Source organism: Macaca nemestrina, chromosome 20 (assembly GCF_043159975.1).
Source record: "Macaca nemestrina isolate mMacNem1 chromosome 20, mMacNem.hap1, whole genome shotgun sequence".
NCBI lineage: Eukaryota > Metazoa > Chordata > Mammalia > Primates > Cercopithecidae > Macaca > Macaca nemestrina.
In genome coordinates this window covers 65,285,238-65,303,865 of record NC_092144.1, presented here as the reverse complement: position 1 = coordinate 65,303,865, position 18,628 = coordinate 65,285,238, and the positions used below count along the sequence as shown (strand labels likewise).

Below are 18,628 nucleotides of genomic sequence, written 5' to 3'. Positions count from 1 at the left end.
AAGGGGCTTGGGAGAGTTTGGAGAAGGGCAGGGCCAGGATGCAGGAAGGAATGAAGTGAGAACCTTGGTTCTCAGGGAACCAAGGGAGCCGCGAGCCAGGGAAACCTGAAGATGGGGCAGGCTGGACTTGGCTGGCTAGGAGGTCAGGAGGGAGCCTGGTTTGGGACCCGGGGGATGGAAAGGAGGGTTCGGAGAGAGAAACCAAAGAAGGTGGAACATCTTCCAGGTTCCTTGAGGCTGTGACTGGGGCAAGGGGAAGGTTTCTGGGCCCCCTGGTAGCCGGGTAGAGGACAGCAGTTGACACACCATCTGCCAAGTAAGGAGGCTGTTTATAGGCTGGGTGGCATATTACAATGCTCAGGGCTCTACTGCACCCTCTTGGGGGTCTGCTAGCGCTTTCCGTAGACTGTCTCCACGCCCTCCCCACTCACAGCCAGTCCAGATCTGCCCCGGAGGGACTGCAGCAAGGATTATTCAGTCTGTCCACGGGGATGGGGGAAGACCGGGGCCGGAGCAGATTGGCCATCCTTCAGAAGACGGACTTCTGCTATTGAGGAGTCTGAAGAGTCCGTTCTCACACGGGGCCTGGTCACTCTTTGCGAAGGGCGCCGGGCAGGTCAAATGACCTCCATTTCCATCCCGCCTTCCACCTTCTTCTTTTGCTTCTCCATCACTGCCTCCAGCTCTGACACTTTCTCTTTGTCCTGGAGAGCAGGGTGGAAATCGCTTTGTCCTGGTGTCCGAGCCCTCGGCGTCCCAACCCCACCCAGACCCAGACACCAGCGGCCCGGCTCACCTCCAGCAGGGCGCGCTGCACGGTGACCTGGCTGTACACACGAGCCCCCTCCTCGGGGCTCACCGCCCGCAGCTCCTCCTTCTGCAGCGAGAAAAGCTGCGCCCCAGTCAGCACACCCAGCGCGTCCACGGTCCTGAGCGAGGGCAGCCGGGGCGCAGTCAGGCAGGTCGCCGGATGCCCCAGCCCCCGTCACTCATGTCACGCCCACCCGGCGATGATCCAATCAGAACAGCTCCGGGGGGCAGGGCCCACACCCCCTGAACCCCACCCACCAATCACAATGTGCCACCCGGGGGGCGTGGTCATATGCTTTCGAAGGGTGCGGGATTTCCCTAAGGAATCCAGTCGGAGTCTGAAAACACATGGCAATCACAGCCTGCCACTGGATGTTGCTACCAGACAGACCTTCACTTCGGGCTAATCCCGGCTCCCTGTGGTCTCCACGACTGCTGCCCCCCGACTCCCGGCCGATCGGAACGCTCCGCTCCCAGCCTGCGTATCAACCCGCGCCGAGCCGGCCCCCGCCCCACTCACCCGGAGCTAAAGCCCTTGGCCTGCAGCCAGGCTCGGACCTCGGAGGCGTCCGATTGCGGGCTGAGCTGCGGTTCCGGAGGGCGGGGCCCTGGGACTGCGCGGCTCGGGCCCGAGCGGCCCTGGGCCAGGCGCGCCTGCAGTTCCTCGTTGACAATGAGCATCTGGGAGAATTTCTCTGCAGGTGGGAAACCCGGAGGGAGGGAGTGGGGGCTCAGGGCGAGGGGTCCTGGGGCCAGAGGGCGGGGGGGTGCTCCAGCCTCCCCAGAATGGGGCAGGAGTCCATTTGCTCTTTCTGAGCCCCCGTTTCCCTGCCTGGAAAGCAAGGATAAGAACCTCTCCCCACAGCCGGCGTCCCCACCACTCACCCTTCTCGCTGGGGTCCAAGCTGTTGAGGCTATCGCAGCTGTCCCAGCGGGGCCGAGCCAGAGCTGGAGGTGGGGCTGGGGCTGGGGCTGGTGGCGGAGGAGGAGTGCTGTTCTGAAAGGGAGCAGAGGAGAGCACCTGGGTTAGGGAGAGGAATCAGAGTCCCAGCCTCTCCCCTTTCTGGAGATGCATTTCTGAACCCCCAGTCACCACCTGCACCAGCACTCTTGACAGCTGATCCCCATGCCCCTTGTTCCCAGTATCTGGTCCCAGCCTCTCCTCCCTCAAGACCCCAGCGTCTGCGCCGGCTCACCAGGCTGCGGGCAGAGCTTTGGCAGTGGTGCAACCGGGGTCCGGGGTGGGGTGTCAGGATGTTATAGGGCACATATCCCTCCTGCCCCGCTGGGTCCCGAACCTTCCACCACTTGCGCCTGTCATCCAGGACCTGCGTGCGGTAAAAGGCAGAAGGTTCAGAGCCTGCATCTGCAGCTAGGGCTGCCTAATTCCTGCCCCTCAGCCTCCCGCTCCTCTAACCTCCAGTACGTCCCGCTGCTTGACCGACAGCTCACTGCTGTTGCGGGCCTGGAAGTCATAATTACACAGGACCCATTTTCCTGCTGTCTCTGACTCCAGCTGAGGCTCAGATTCTGGCTCCAAGTCTTGGTGACTGAGGAGAAGCAGGAGGGTTGGAGATAAGGAGGCAGCCAGCCCCATTGCTCTGGGGTGCAGGGTGCTGGTGTGAGCTAGGGTTAGAGCCAAGCAGGGGGCACAGCAGGGGCCAGGTTAATACTGTTAATAGAAATTTGAAACGAGAATAACAGCCTGAATATGTTTTGCCCCCTCCGTTGTTTGGCATTGTGCTGTAGGCATATGCAGTGGGTACTATCCCATCATCGATTCCATTTTACAGAGGAGAATGAGGCTCAGAGAGATAAAACCACTTGCCTACATCACACAGCTAGAAACAGCTGTCATTTATTGAGCATCTAATAGGCACTGGGCTTAAATATCATAACTCATGAGCATAATAAAAACAATAGCTATGCCGGGCACGGTGGCTCACGCCTGTAATCCCAGCACTCTGGGAGACCGAGGAGGGCAGATCACAAGGTCAAGAGATCAAGACCATCCTGGCCAACATGGTGAAACCCTGTCTGTACTGAAAAATACACAAATTAGCTGGGTGTGGTGGCGCATGCCTGTAGTCCCAGCTACTCTGGAGGCTGAGGCAGGAGAATCGCTTGAATCTGGCAGGCAGAGGCTGCAGTGAGCTGAGATCTCACCACTGCACTCCAGCCTGATGACAGAGTGAGACCCTGTCTCAAAAAACAAACAATAGCTACCACTTCTGTAGCACTTACTATGTGCTAGGCACTGTTATGTATATTAGTTGATTTGAGCTTCATGACAACCGTTGGTAGAACCATGAATTTGGACTCCCCTCTCCCCGTCCCCAGTTTCTTCCTCCCCCAGGGACCCTATTATCTTCTCCATTTTCACAGAGGAGGAAGCTGAGGCACAGGGATGTAAAGGTCACAGGTGGCATCGCCAGCCTGGGACCAGGGCAGTCCATGTCTGAATAATGCTGCCCTCCTTTGCAGGCAGCTGGACTTGAACTTGAACATGGTCACAGCCTTGAGCCTTGAACTGCTAGTTCCTACAACACCACAGACTTCTCACTGTTCCAGGAAGGGATTACCATCATTCCCAGTTTCCCTGCAAAGAACTTGAGGCTCAGAGAAAGTGACTTGAAGCTGTGAACAGGGAGGGGGGTTGCGATATCAGGCAGCTGGGGGCAGGGGTGGGATTTCAGCTCTGACTCCCAATAAGAGGGACCTCAGCCTGGATCAGGCCTACCTGTGCAGGGGGGAGGGGGGGTCTTCAGGGCCGCGGCACCCCCTGTGTGGGGCTGGCAGCTCCCAGCACGCTGTCCCTGCTGAGACCCTCTGCCCAGGCCCTCACCTAGACCCCCCTTTGTCTCCTCCAGCCTCACTGCTTTGTTTTCATCTCCTCCCATGTTGTTTCCCTCCAATCTGCCCTCTATTTGCTCAAGGACCCTAGAGTTCTGGTCCATCTACTTCATTTCCTCCCCCAGGACCCAGAGTCTGAACCCCCACTGCTTGGTAGAACCTGACGTGGAATGTCCTTTTTCCCCCCAGGGACCTAGGAGTCCAGGTCTCAAGCTTCAATCTTATCCTTTTAACCCTTAAACCTTTTAACCCATTCGACACCCAGCAGTGACTTAGACAATTGCATTAGAGCGTCTGGAAAACCAAGAGGTTAATCACCCAGCCTTTACCCCTCTCCGGGGCCCAGAGATACTACCACTTCCTAACTTTCCCAGAAACTTGCCCCCAAGCCCTTGAAGTCCCAAGCCTGCTCCTCTGGGTCTCCAGGATCCCAAGCACCAGACTTGGGCTCTTCTTCAAAACCCAAAGGTCGAATTCCCCAGCCTCTCCCCTCCAATATCCAGGGCTCTGTCCTCATAGGGAGCCCAGACATGGTGCTTCCCAGGCCCTGAGAAACCAAACTGCCTTCTTCCAGCCTTTTGGGGATCCAGAGATCCAACCTCTCAGACTTTACCCACTCCCAGCCCCTTTCCTCCCTTAGGCCCGGAAACCCCGGTCTCCATTCCCTCCTCCCTTGGCCCCAGAAGTCTGGATCCCGCCCCCTCCCTCCCTGCTCCTCCCTCTCTCCCGGCCCCGGCCCGCCCCTTCACCATCTCACCCACCTGAAAAGAGCCAGGAAGACAGAAGGAAAAACACAGAAAAAAAGGGGGCGGAGTCAACACCGGGAGCCCCCGGGAAGCACCCCTCCAGGACCCCCTTGCCCTGCCCTGGGGCGGACACTCACCCATTGACAGCGACCTGGGGGGCGCTTTGCTGCAGGAAGTAAGAGAGTCGGGTCAGGCGGGGCCAGGCGGACCGGCCACGCCCCCACCCCGGACTTCCCAGCCTCGGCCCTGCCGTGTCGCTTGGGGGAGCTGGCTGCTCCCCTGAAAGCCTCAGCCTCACCTGCCGGCGCCTCCGCTCGTGCTGTAGCTGTTTCTCAACTGGGTCTTCCCAAGCGCGGCCCTGCGGGTCAGTAACCGGCGGCTCCCAGCCGCTGAAGAACTCGGGTCTGTATGGGGGTCCCTCTTCCGGGGGCAGCTCCAGCCTGCAGCCAGGGACAGGGCCAAGAGCTCAGGGATCCTGGTACAGCCCCCAGCTGAGCTCTGTCATGAACTTCACTAAGTTTTCCCCTAAAGCTCTCTGTATCTAGCCCCGCCACTTTTCACCAAGTCCTGCCGGTACCTCCAAGCCCAACCCAACAGTAATTTATATTTCTAGGCCGGGTGCAGTGGCTCACGCCTGTAATCCCAGCATTTTGGGAGGCCAAGATGGAAGGATCGCTTGAGGCCAGGAGTTCAAGACCAGCCTGGGCAACATATTGAGACCCGCCCCCCACGCCCACCCATCTCTCTCTCTCTCTGGAAAAAAAATTGCCTTATCTAGCCTCTAAATTTCACCTCTGATTCCAAATCAGGTTTTCCTTAAGCTCGGTTTCAGGTTCTGACCCTTTCCCTACGAAACTCCCAGCCCCCAGTGCACAGACTCTGTCCCATCGCCAAAGTTATAGACCAAACTTTCCAGAAGCCCCGCCCCTTCGCGTAGCCCCGCTCCTGCCCCGTAGCCCCTCTATTCCTTTAAGCCCCACCTTTTCTTTCAATCTGATTGGTCTGCTGGTCTTAAATCTTTCCTTCATATTAATTTCTGGCCTTTCCGCCAATTGAATCTTGGCATCTGTCCTAAGCCCCGCCCCAACACAACGAAGCCACGCCTCCAACCGGTCCCTTTCCTCCTAGTCTCATTTTCCAATCATCATGCCACTCATCTCCCAGCCCTTAAGCTCCTCCAATCACCACGCCCCCCGCCTCCCAGTCCCGCCCCTCACCCGGGGCGGGTCCACGAGTCCCCCAGCGAGGTCCAGAGCTCGTTTTCACGTGGAGTGACGTTGTCCCGCAGCAGCGCCACGGCATCCGACGTCAGGTGCGGCTGCCGCACGCTGCTCGCGAACTCGGGCCCCCCCGACGTGTTCACAATCTGTCAGGGGAGCGGGAGGGGGCAGGCCGTGCCGTCACACCGTCTGCAAGTCGAACCGATTCCTCCCGCCGCAGGGGGGCCCGAGGACCTGGGGCGGGTCTCACCATCTGCAGAGGCCCGAAAAGGAAGTGCAGCAGCTCCGGGGAGGAGGGGTCGGCGATGTTGCCGCGCAGCCGGGCCTGGGGCGTGGGGAGGGAGGTGGTTGGCGTGGGTGCGGGGACGGGGCAGCTTCGCCGTGCCCGCGCCCCGGCCCAGGGGCGGACGCGTCCTCACCAGCAGGCTGAAGGCGTACTTGATCTTCTGCAGCACGTCGGTGTACTCGGCCTCCGAGGGCGGCTTGGCCCGCAGCGTCAGCAGGCCCTCTGCGGGGGCCGACGGGCGCGGCGATGGGGACGCGGGGCCAGCACCAGGCAGGCAGAGAGAGAGGTGGACACCCGGTTAAGATGGCTGTGAGGTCAGCCCTGGCAAGTGGCGGGAGGGGAGACCCTGGGGAGAGGGGGGGGCATCTGGAAGTGATCGGGAGGGGGGTTCAGATCGCACGCGGGGGTGCCCTTACCCCCAGCCGCTCGGCGCCGGGTCCTGCGGCCGCGTTCCCGGTGCTCCAGCACCCTGGCCGCCTCCGCCGACTTCTGCAGCCTCGATACGAAGCTCTCTACGTCGTCGAACACGTGGTTCAGGATGTCCTGGGGGACAGAGGAGGGGGACGCTCAGGGCTCCCGAGTTCCAAAACCATCCCCGTCGAAGCCCTGAACCTGAGCACCTAGACACGTCCCCAGACAGGCCCCGCCCCAAACACCTGGCCACGCCCTACAACCAAGTCCCGCCCCTTCCCCGCCTCCATAACGCCGAAGTCTGACCAGATTGACAGAGAACTCCTATCCCGCAGCTGGCCCCGCCCCCACGCCCTAGCCCCGCCTCCAGCCGTCTGGCCCCGCCCCCAGCCCCTTTCCCGCGCGGCTCACCACTTCCCGCTCCGCCTGCAGAGCCGCCAGGTCAGGACCCCGGGGACCCAGGTCCGGGGAGGCCGGGTCAGCGCTGCTCGAGGTCCCCGCGGGCCCAGGCCTCTGCGTCTCCTCTGCCTCGGGAATGGGCTTCGCCTGGGGTCGCCCGCGGCCTGCGTCCCGCTCCACGGTGCTGATCACTGCGCGGACGGACGGGCGGCGCTGCAGGGGCGGGGTCTCAGCGGCGGGCGAGCGGTCGCGCTGCAACTCCTCCTGCGTGGCCCTGCAGAGGGCGACGGGGACACCAAGGCTGGGTCCACTGAGGGGTCCATGGAGGGGGAAATCCGGGGCGCAGAACGAGACACACTGAGGCTCAAAGGGAGTAAACAAGTTCAACGAGGTAGGGAGAAATCCGATATGGGGAGGGGTAGCACCTCTCTAGAGTGAAACTGAGGGCCTGGACAGGGAACAGGGAAAAGAAGTAAGAGTTCTGGGGAGTCATCTCGTCTGGGAGGTACAGACAAGACTCGACTAGGTTGTGCTTGACTCCATGCAAAACTTGCTCCGTTCCAGTCTGGTGTTGTAGACTGAGGCACAGGGAGGGGAAACCGGCTTCCCAGAGACCCCGCCAACTTCTTCCTTCTCACCTGAGCGCCGCCGCCCTGCGCTCCCCGCGGCCGGAGCGGTAATTGTGCAGAGCCCCCTGGATGTCCTCTCGGATTAGCTCCGCCTGCCAATCACACATCAGGCCACGCCTCCCCACGCCGCACCCCCTTCCTACCCGGGCCACGCCCCTGGCCGATTTTTCTGCTCCGTCCCAGCCCACGTGCGGCCATCGTTCACGCCTATGTTCCCACGCACGTCCACACTCTGGACTCACCCCTCGCCCTACACCTGTCCCTGCCCCAAACCACGACCCGGCCCATGGAGACCCAGTCCAGGTGGTTTCTCGCCCCCATCCTCGTCCTGGTTGCTCCCCCAGGCCCTACTTGCCCATGTTCTGTTCATGTCCTCATCCCACCCTCATGTGCTATCTTGACCCTGGGTCCAGTCTCCTCAAACCCCACTCCCTTTCAGAACTTCCTTCCCAGGTCCCATGCCCTTCCTTGCTGTGATCCCGCCTTAGCCCTACGCCCCGCCCCACCTAGAGGCCCCACCCATTTCCGCCCCGGCTCCAGGCTCCGCCCAGTTCCAGCTCCGCCCCCAGAGCCAACCCGAACGCCGTCCGCTCACCCCAAGGCGCAGGCCCTGGAAGAAGTGCACGTCGGGCTGCGCGCGCTCGGGTTCCTGGCACACGAGCAGCAGCAGCGAGCGGCTCCGGCCGGGTGGCATCACCGCATCACAACGCACGATGGCGCCCAGCGGGTATGACTCCAGCTCCTCCTGCCGGGTGGGATGGCAGGGTAAACTGAGGCCCCGAAATGATGGTACTACTAAATGGCGACGGGAGTGTGGGCCAGCAGGTCAGGGCAACCTCACGCAGTTAGGGAGTTAGGGATAACACCCCTGTTTAATAGATGAGGCTATTAAGGCTCAAGAAGGGGGCTGGGGTCCCTCGCCAGAGTTCCCAGAGGAAGGACATGCAGGAGCCAAGATTCACACCCAGACCCCCTGAAGTCCCTGCCCCAGACACTCCTCCCACCCACGTGCCCCCTGGCACCTTGGAGGCCGGGTCGAGCAGCGTGACATGGTCGGGAGACACTCGCAGCAGCATCTCCTGTGCCCAGACTCGGCCCTGGCTATCCATGACGGCCAGCTTCCTGGAGGCATCCTCCACGGTGTGCACGCCATCGTCCTCACCCAGGCAGAACGTCACCAGGTGCTGGTACGGACCAGGGAGACAGCAGTGAGGCCCAAGATGATGCCAGGTGGGCTCAGAATCCCCCAGAATAATCAGACTTTCAGCCTGAGACTAACCACACCTCCTCCAGGAAGCCTTCCTTGATCACCTGCTCCACAAATCAGCTCCTCCTCCCAGTGCTCTTTGTTTCCCTTTCATCAGAGTGACTAGCACCTGAGTCTGGCTTCTCACAAACTGGAGGCTCCTTGCGGGCAGGGAAGGAGTCTGGATTACAGCTCTCTCCTTCTAAATGCCTCCTCGGGTCTCCCGCTGTGCCCCCTGCCACCTCCATTAGAGCACCAGGCACCTCCGTGGGTTCCTCTGGACCTTGTCTACCCCCTCCTCATGCAGGGCTGTGTCTTGATTTGTCCCCATGGTCCCACTGTCCAGCACAACAGCTAGCCCGGAGAAAAGGCTGGCAGATTTGAGTGGACCCGAGGTCCCTGACTTCATATCCATGACTGAGGTGAGGCAACGGAGGTCCGTTTTACAGATGGGCAAACTGACTTTCCACATGCTTCCTGCTTGGGGGCCCAGCTGCTTTCCAAAGCCCTGTCTCCTGAGGCCACCTTTGCCCTAGAAGATGTCCTGGGGAACATAGATCCCAGACTCACATTGACTGGGTACTGGGATACATCGGCCATAACCACTGTGGAGTAACGCTTCCTCTGCTCTGCCAGGGGAGAAAGAAAATGAGCCTGGGAGTCCAGGCCCTCAGCCCCTCCTCCCTCAGACCCAGGAGTCCAGCCTCAACCCCTCCTCCCTCAGACCCAGGAGTCCAGAGCCCCCAGCCCCACCTTCCTCAGACCCAGGAGTCCAGAGCCCCCAGGCCCTCCTCCTTCAGACCCAGGAGTCCATGCCCCCAGACCCTCCTCCTTCAGACCCAGGAGTCCAGGCCCCCAGCCCCACCTTCCTCAGACCCAGGAGTCTAGACCTTCAGCTCTTCCTCCTCCCTCAGACCCAGGAGTCCAGAGCCCCCAGGCCCTCCTCCTTCAGACCCAGGAGTCCAGGCCCAGCCTCTCCTCCTCCAAGACCCTGGATTCCAGGTCCTGTTTCTGTAGACCCAGTTCTATGGGCCTGGGGCTCCCTTGCCTCCTACTCACCATAGATAGACTTGGCACTTGGCTTTGGGGCAGCTTCTGGGCTGGTGAAGAAAAGAGGGATGAGTGAGACTGTGGAATTGGGGGCGGACCCTGCGGAAATGCCAAGCAGGGCAGCAAGGGCTTCATTATGAAGGTAATGGGGAGCCATGGAAGGGTTATTATTATTATTTTTACTATTATTGAGCAGGAGAGCTCAGAGCCAGAGCTGGACTTTAAGAAGACAGGTAGGCCGGACGCGGTAGCTCACGCCTGTAATCCCAGCACTTCGGGAGGCAGAGATGGGCGGATCACAAAGTCAAGAGATCGAGGCCGGGTGCGGTGGCTCAAGCCTGTAATCCCAGCACTTTGGGAGGCCGAGACGGGCGGATCACGAGGTCAGGAGATCGAGATCATCCTGGCTAACATGGTGAAACCCCGTCTCTACTAAAAAATACAAAACACTAGCCGGGCGAGGTGGCGGGCGCCTGTAGTCCCAGCTTCTCGGGAGGCTGAAGCAGGAGAATGGCGCAAACCCGGGAGGCGGAGCTTGCAGTGAGCTGAGATCCGGCCACTTGCACTCCAGCCTGGGCCACAGAGCAAGACTCCGTCTCAAAAAAAAAAAAAAGAGATCGAGACCAGCCTGGCCAACATGGTGAAACCCCATCTCTACTAAAAATACAAAAATTAGCTGGGTGTGGTGGCGGGTGCCTGTAGTCCCAGCTACGTGGGAGGCTGAGGCAGGAGAATCACTTGAACCTGGGAGGTGGAGGTTGCAGTGAGCTGAGATCGCGCCACTGCACTCCAGCCTGGCAACAGCGAGACCCCATCTCCAAAAAAAAGAAGACAGGTCAGGCGGTGGTGCTGGGTGGTAGGGGGAGCGTGGTCTCGACCATGGCGTAGTCCTGGATTCAAATCCTCTGTCTACTGCCTCCTTGCCATAAGACCTTGAGAAGGGGACTTAATCTCTCTGCCTCGGTTTCTTTCTGTAACATAGTAACTATCTGGTAGGGCTGTTGGGCAAATTCAGTCAGATGATGCAGGTGAAGTATTTTGAAGCCTCAATAACTGTTATTATCATTCTTAAGATGCTGCCAGGGCTTAGCACACAGAAGTTGCTCAATAAATGGGGATTGTTACAATAGCATTAGTAGTATCTGAAGTAGACAGGGAATTATCTGTTTCCCCTCCCACCCCCATGGGCCAGGCGCTTCCCAGCCGCATCCCTCTCTGTCTCCTCTTGTCCTTGATTTCTTCCTAAGGTTACCTTTCCTAAGAATTCTTGGATCCCCACTTCCATGCGCATAACAGAAGCTCAGAGATCAGGTGGCGTCAGGGGAACTGATAAACCCTTTTTCCCAAACTCCTCTTCCTCATCCCGCTCCTGCCAGTCTGATGTCACCAATTTGATTACCTCTGGCCAGAGAACTCACTACCTACCATGCAGGTATTTTGACTCATCGCTCATTGTTTTTCTCCCTGCTTACTCTAGGAGACTTGAGTCTTCATTATGAACAGTCCTGATTTTCTAGCAAAGGGTTGCTATTTACTAACAAGATAACAATCCCAACAGAGGCTCCTATGAGCTGAGCACCGGCTGTCAGTGAGGTGGCCGGCTAAGTCCTGTAATGCACTATCCCACCAATGTTTCAAAATTGTCCCTGTGTCACAGAGGAGGGGCTGAGGCTCCAAGAGGTGATGTCCTTTGACCGGGGTTACATCAGCATGGAGTGTGAGGGCCGAGCTGGAGCACAGGCCTGTCTGCTCTACAGTGGGGGCCCCTAACCCCAGGCTGGGCAGGGAGGAGAGTGGCTCTGGCTTCCTCCTGAGTGTCCGGGCTTGGGCCAGAGTCTGGGCTGCCAGAAACAGGATCTGCGGGTGTGGGTGAGGAGGCGAGGGGAGGCGGGAGGCGTGCTGGGGCTGGGGCTAGGGGCTGGGGCCTGGGGCCTGGGGGCCAGGGGCACTTACCCGGTGGCGGTGCTCATGGTGCTGAGTGGGAGCTCCTGCCCACCTGGAGGTGCCCTGGGAGCCAGCAAAGATGTGAGGGCCTGGCCAGTAGGAGCCTCTAATTCCTACCCCAGCCTCCTCCCTCAACACAGGCATCCAAGCCCCAGCCCCTCCTCCCTCAGACCCAGGAGTCCAGGCCCCCAGTCCCTCCTCCCTCAGACCCAGGCGTCCAGGCCCCAGTCCCTCCTCCCTAGACCCAGGAGTCCAGGCCCGCAGTCCCTCCTCCCTCAGACCCAGGAGTCCAGGCCCCAGCCCCTCCTCCCTCAGACCCAGGAGTCCAGGCCCCCAGCCCCTCCTCCCTCAGACCCAGGAGTCCAGGCCCCAGCCCTTCCTCCCTCAGACCCAGGAGCCCCGGTCCCCAGCTCCTCCTCCCTCAGACCCAGGAGTCCAGGCCCCCAGCCCCTCCTCCCTCAGACCCAGGAGTCCAGGCCCAGCCCCTCCTCCCTCAGACCCAGGAGTCCAGGCCTCCAATCCCTCCTCCCTAGACCCGGGAGTCCAGGCCCCCAATCCCTCCTCCCTCAGACCCACGAGTCCAGGCCCCCAGCCCCTCCTCCCTCAGACCCAGGAGTCCAGACCCCAGTCTCCTCCTCCTTCAGACCCAGGAGTCCAGACCCCCAGTCCCTCCTCCCTCAGACCCAGGAGTCCAGACCCCAGTCCCTCCTCCCTCAGACCCAGGAGTCCAGACCCCAGTCCCCTTCTCCCTGAGACCCATTGGTCAAATCCCGGCCTCCTTCTCTCTGAACCCGGATCTCCTCACCTGCCTGCTCAGGCTCTGCCCTGCTCTCCGCTGTCCTTTCCGTTCCAGGCTGCCGGCCCCTCCTCCTGCTCCCTCCCAGGGCTGTCCTGCCTCCGCCTCCGCATACCTGAGCGTTCACCTGGCACAGCCTGGCTGGAGTGACCCAGGGGCGGGGCTGGCAGACAGATCCAGGAGGGGCTGACTGCAGGGGAGCCGGGAAACTAACTCTCTGCCTCGTAACAACAGACTAATAACGAACAGTAAATTTGATGTCACACTTGTTCAACAGGTCAGAGTTGAAAGCTCTGTCTTTAAAACTCCCTTGAAATTCTAACAACGGGAGGAAGTTCGAGGTTTGATTTCTGCTTGACAGATGAGGAAGCCGAAGGCTAGAGAGGTTCAACAACTAGTCCATTTCAGCACTTGGCTAAGGGAGGATTTGAACCCGGGGCTGACCTTCTGTCTCCAGGGCCAGTGGCAGTCCCTGTTCTGTGGACACCTCCTGTCCGTTGTCACTGCCTCTGCCTATGCCCTCAACACCCACCCACCCATCCCGTTCCCCCTTCCTTTGGAAATTTTCCTCCATGACTTCCCCCTGCCATTCTGACAAAAGTTAGATTTAGCTCGATAAGTGCCTGGCCCAGCTCCAAGGATATCACAAAAATGAACAGGCTTCCCAGGCATAAACACCTTTCTAAAATCGCTTTTTGAGAACTCCCTCCATGCCGTAGAGGTTACTAGCAAAGCTTTCCACAGTATTTCTCCCCAGAGCCACGTGAGGGAAGTGTGTCTCGGTGGGAGGCTGTCTTAGTCTTACACATGAGAAAATGAGGCAGAGAAGAGTTAAGAAACTTGCGTGGGTGCTGTAATCGCAGCACTTTGGGAGGCCGAGGCGGGTGGATCATCTGAGGTCAGGAGTTCGAGACCGGCCCGGCCAACACGGCAAAACCCCATCTCTGATAAAAACAAAAATTAGCCAGCCATGGTGGTGGGCACCTGTAATTCCAGCTAGTGAGGAGGCTGAGGCAGGAGAATCACTTGAACCTGGGAGGCGGAGGTTGCAATGAGTCAATATTATACCATTGCACTCCAGCCTGGGTAACAAAGCCAGGCTCCATCTCAAAAAAACAAAAAAACAGGCTGGGCGCGGTGGCTTACGCCTGTAATCTCAGCACTTTGGGAGGCTGAGGCAGGCGGATCACTTGAGGTCAGGAGTTCGAGACCAGCCCAGCCAACATGACGAAACCCCATCTCTACTAAAAACACAAAAATTAGCTGGCCGTGGTGGCGGGCACTTGTAATCCCAGCTATTCAGGAGGCTGAGGCAGGAAAATCACTTGAATCCGGGAGGCGGAGGTTTCGGTGAGCCGATAATCGCACCACTGCACTCCAGCCTGGGCAACAGAGCAAGGTCCACCTCAAAAAACAGAGCCAAGCGTGGTAGCTCACGCCTGTAATCCCAGCACTGGGAGGCGCGCAGATCATGAGGTCAGGAGATCAAGACCATGGTGAAACCTTGTCTCTACTAAAAATACAAAAAAAAAATTAGCTGGGTGAGGTGACAGGCGCCTGTAGTCCCAGCTACTCGGGAGGCTGAGGCAGAAGAATGGCATGAACCCAGGAGGCGGAGCTTGCAGTGAGCTGAGATCTCGCCACTGCACTCCAGCCTGGGCGACAGAGCAAGACTCCGTCTCAAAAACAAAACAGACTGGGCACGGTGGCTCACGCCTGTAATCCCAGCACTTTGGGAGGCCAAGGCGGGCAGCTTACAAGGTCAGGAGTTCGAGACCAGCCTGGCCAATATGGTGAAACCTCGTCTCTACTAAAAATACAAAAATTAGCCGGGTGTGGTGGCGCGTGCCTGTAGTCCCAGCTACTCAGGAGGCTGAGGCAGGAGAATCGCTTGAACCTGGGAGGTGGAGGTTGCAGTGAGCGGAGATCACGCCATTGCACTCCAGCCTGGGCGACAGAGTGAGACGCTGTCTCAAAAAACAAAACAAACCCCCCCCCCCCAAAAAAACAAAAAACTACTTGCCCAAGATTACCTATGCAGTGAGTGGATGATGAGACTGTCAGACTCCAACACCCAGATTGCAGAGAGCAGAGAGCAGGGCACGGGACGGACCTGCCCATTCTTAGCCTTTTGCATGATCAGTGATTCCCATCTGGTTCCCGCCACCGCTGCCTCTCACCTGGACCATTGCAGTAGCCTTCTAACTAGTCTCCCCCGCTCCCTGCGAAGCCCAGTCTCCGTTCAGGGACCCTGTAGAAACCGAAGTCGGCTCATGTCATTCCTGTTTAGAATCTTCTATGGCTCCCCATTTCTCTGTGTATAAAAGCTGACATCTTGCAAGGCCTTAAGGGATGTGATTCTGATCTCATCTCTTCCTTCTGTGTGTCAGCACACCGGCCTCCTTGCTGCTCTTGGAACACCGAGACCCGGTTCTGCCTTCAGGGCTTTTGCACTTGCTGTTCTCTCTGCCTGGAATGCTCTTCTGCCAGATACCCTCATGCCTCACTTCCTTGCCTCCTTCGGTCTTTGCCTGAATGTCACCTTCTCAGGACTGGGTGACCACCCTGTTTCAAATGGTGGCATCCCTTACCTGACTTCTTTTTTTTTTTTTTTTTGAGACAGAGTTTCGCTCTTGTTGGCCACGCTGTAGTGCAGTGGTGTGATCTCAGCTCACCACAACCTCCGCCTCCTGGGTTCAAGCCATTCTTCTGCCTCAGCCTCCTGAGTAGCTGAGACTACAGGTGCGCACTACCACGCCCAGCTAATTTTGTATTTTTAGCAGAGACGGGGTTTCACCAGGATGGTCTCCATGTCGTGACCTTGTGATCTGCCTGTCTCGGCCTCCCAAAGTGCTGAGATTACAGGCATGAGCCACCGTGCCTGGCAACCCAACTTCTTTTTAGTCTCTTTCCTCTCTCCCTACTTTTTTTTGTGTGGAGCACTTGTCACCTTCTTACCCACTGTGGTCCTGGTTCATTTTGTCTGTGTCTCCTCTGTTAGAATGCAAGCTTCACAGGCCGGGCACGGTGGCATATGCCTGTAATCCCAGCACTTTGGGAGGCTGAGGTGGGTGGATCACTCGAGGTTGGGAGTTCAAGACCAACCTGGCCAACATGGTGAAACCCTGTCTCTACTAAAAATACAAAAATTAGCCGGAGGTGGTGGTGCACACCTGTAATCCCAGCTTCTTGGGGGGCTGAGACAAGAAAATCACTTGAACCCAGGAGGTGGACGTTGCAGTCACCTGAGATCACACCACGTCACCAACATGATAAAACCCAATTTCTACTAAAAATACAAACAATTAGCCGGAGTTGGTGGTGCACACCTGTAATCCCAGCTTCTTGGGAGACCAAGGCAAGAGAGTCGCTTGAACCTGGGAGGTGGAGGTTGTAGTGAGCCAAGATGATCATGCCACTGCACTCCAGCCTGGATGACAGAGCAAGATTCCATCAAAAAAAAAAAAAAAATGCAGGCTTCACAAGGGCAAAGATTTTTGTGTGGTCAGTCCCCGACTTAGTCTGCAGCACACGGAATTGGGTCTAGCACACAGGAAGTGTTGGAGAGATATTGTTGAGTGAATGAGCTTTTGGCATTTGGTGCATTCATGTGCATTATTGCTTCATTGCTTCATTCAAGATATGTTGCCTCCACAGTCTATGCTGAGTGAGGCTGGAAATCAGAGAAGGCATGTTTTTTTGCCTTGGATTGATGGGAATGAAGGAACAGAGAGAAAAAGATATAGTGTGGTCCGACGGCAGAGAGCCTTGGCAGGTGTGGGTCTGAATCCTGGCTTTGCCACTGCATAATTTTGGAGATACTTATTGTGTGCTTATATCTTCTTCTCAGTACTTCATAAATGTGTGTGTGCGTGTGTGTGTGTGTGTGCATAATCCTCACCATATCCTATGGAATGGGTCCTCTTATCCCCATTTTACAGATGAAGAAACAAAGGCACAAACAAGCTAAGTAATGTATTCACAGCCCCACAACAAATACATGGAGGAGACGGTTGAACCCATGCCATACAGTTTAGACCTTTGCATCCTTTGATGCTACCCTATGCTGCCACCTTGGGATCCTGCTCTTTTCTAGCTGTGTGACCCTGGGCAAATTACTTAACCTCTCTGTGCCTCAGTCCTTCAACTATAAAATGGGAATAACAATGTTGGAAGAATTTTTTTCTTTTTCTTTTTTTCTTTTCTTTCTTTCTTTTTTCTTTTCTTTTTCTTTTTTTCTTTTTTTTTTTTTTTGAGATAGAGTCTCCCTCTATTGCCCAGGCTGGAGTGCAGGGCCATAATCTCGGTTCACTGCAACCTCCGCCTCTCAAGTGATCATCCTGCTTCAACCTCCCAAAGTGCTGGGATGACAGGCATGAGCCACCGCGCCCAGCTTATTAGGAGGATGAAGTGAGGTTGTAGAGAGTTGTCAATACAGTACCTGGCAAAGAGGAAACGCAAGGCCGGTGTTAGCAATGGGGAGGATGATGGCCTTTCTTCCCGTGCGTGGTGCAAGGGAGGACACGAAGGCTCTGCCACGGCCAGGAGAGGCTGCTGAGGGTCAGGACAGGCTGCCTAGAGGAGGAGGGCAGGCCAGGAATCACTTTGAAGGATGAGTTTGACAGCCAGTGTCAAATCCTAGAGGATGAGGAGTGTTCCAGGCCATGAAACTGCCTGAAATGAAGGAGGGGGCTGCAGGGGTGGCCAGCGGGGCTCCTGGCTGTGAGCTCCTGGCTACCCAGCAGGTGGTCCTGGTGTATGAAGCAGCAGGTGGGGGAGGTAGGGGGTGGAAGGAGGGCCCTTATACTTCTCTTTCTTTGCTTCTGCAATTCTGTGTTCTCATCACATTCATGCCACAAGTATTTCCTGTGCTTGACCCTACCTGGGTTGGTGTTTGAGGGAAGGAGCAGACCCCTTGCCCCATGGACAGAGGAGAAAACAGGCTCAGAGGGGGAGGTCAGTAGCCAAAAGTTACAGTGGCTCTGGGCTGTGACACAGATGCAGATCTGACTGGGCCTGGGCTCATTTCTTCATGGGCAAGTAGAGAAAACTATCTCATAGAAGCATTCGGTGTGGGTCTGAGGCCTCTTGGGTCTGAGGGAGGAGGGGCTGGGACCTGGACTCCTGGGTCTGAGGGAGGAGGGGCTGGGGCCTGGACTTCTGGGTCTGAGGGAGGAGGGACTGGGATCTGGACTCCTGGGTCTGAGGGAGGAGGTACTAGGGGCCTAGACTCCTGGGTCTGAGGGAGGAGGGACTGGGGGCCTGGACTCCTGGGTCTGAGGAGGAGGGACTGGGGGCCTGGACTCCTGGTCTGAGGGAGGAGGGACTGGGACTGGACTCCTGGGTCTGAGTGGGGAGGGGGGCTGGGGCCTGGACTCCTGGGTCTGAGGGAGGAAGGGGCTGGGGGCCTGGACTCCTGGTCTGAGTGGGGAGGGGCTGGGGCCTGGACTCCTAGGTCTGAGGGAGGAGGGGCTGGGGGTCTGGACTCCTGGGTCCGAGGGAGGAGGGGCTGGGGGCCTGGACTCCTGGGTCTGAGGGAGGAGGGGCTGGGGGCCTGGACTCCTGGGTCTGAGGGAGGAGGGGCAGCGCCTATCTCCTTGCTTTGGGGGTGGCGCAGGCAGCCCTCCAGGCCATGGTCTGGAGCAGCAGGTAAGACCGAAACCCGAGCCTCCACCCTAGTCCCAGGGCCCAGGCCTCTTTCCTCCTTCTCTGGCCGCAAAGCAGGCCCCTCCCTCTCTGTAAACCCACAGCAAATGCCTCCCAAATACCAGTCAAAGTGTCCACCCCTGCACAGTCTGACTCAGCCAGTCCAGGGCGGAGGCAGTAAAGCCCTGTCTTGGCAACGCACCAGGGAAATCCATCAGCGAAGCACCTCTCTTCCCCCCTCGGCCTGGCTATTCTGTCATTGGCAGCTGTTCTTGGGTGAGTGACAGGGCCCTGTGGTCAGGGTAAGGAAGGAGACCACTACTCCTGCTGCCCTCCTCCCCGACCTTGCCTCGTTCACAAGACAGGAGGAAAGAGAGAAAGAAACAAAAGTAAGATAAATAGCCAGACAACCTTGGCACCACCACCCGGCCCTAGGAGTTAAAAAAAGGAATAATAATAACATCAACCCTGGCCTAAGCTACTTGTGTTATCTGTAAATCCCAGACACTGTATGAAAAAAGCATTGTAAAAACTTTTTGTTCTGTTAGCTGATGCACGTAGCCCCCAGTCACGTTTCCCACGCTTGCTCGAT

At 57.8% G+C, this 18,628-nt stretch overlaps 1 protein-coding gene across 2 annotated transcripts; it reads right to left on the bottom strand.

Moving 5' to 3' along the window:
- Positions 1-310: 310 nt before the first annotated feature.
- LOC105496975 (EPS8 signaling adaptor L1) lies at positions 311-12,543 on the bottom strand. 2 transcript variants are annotated; one of them, XM_071087871.1, is made up of 20 exons: positions 12,400-12,543; positions 11,604-11,657; positions 9,660-9,700; positions 9,171-9,229; positions 8,377-8,538; positions 7,950-8,099; positions 7,364-7,446; positions 6,738-6,999; positions 6,332-6,458; positions 6,049-6,137; positions 5,880-5,954; positions 5,627-5,775; positions 4,708-4,849; positions 4,547-4,575; positions 2,228-2,360; positions 2,007-2,138; positions 1,696-1,807; positions 1,331-1,505; positions 797-929; positions 311-704 (listed from the first exon to the last, which is right to left on the bottom strand). In XM_071087871.1, exons 2-20 carry the CDS (start codon positions 11,618-11,620, stop codon positions 618-620), a joined length of 2,157 nt encoding a protein of 718 aa, XP_070943972.1. In that variant the 5' UTR covers positions 11,621-11,657; positions 12,400-12,543; the 3' UTR covers positions 311-617. The 2 variants fall into 2 exon arrangements, with proteins under 2 accessions (XP_070943972.1, XP_070943973.1); XM_071087872.1 differs by lacking the exon at positions 12,400-12,543 and adding an exon at positions 12,351-12,374.
- Positions 12,544-18,628: the final 6,085 nt, after the last annotated feature.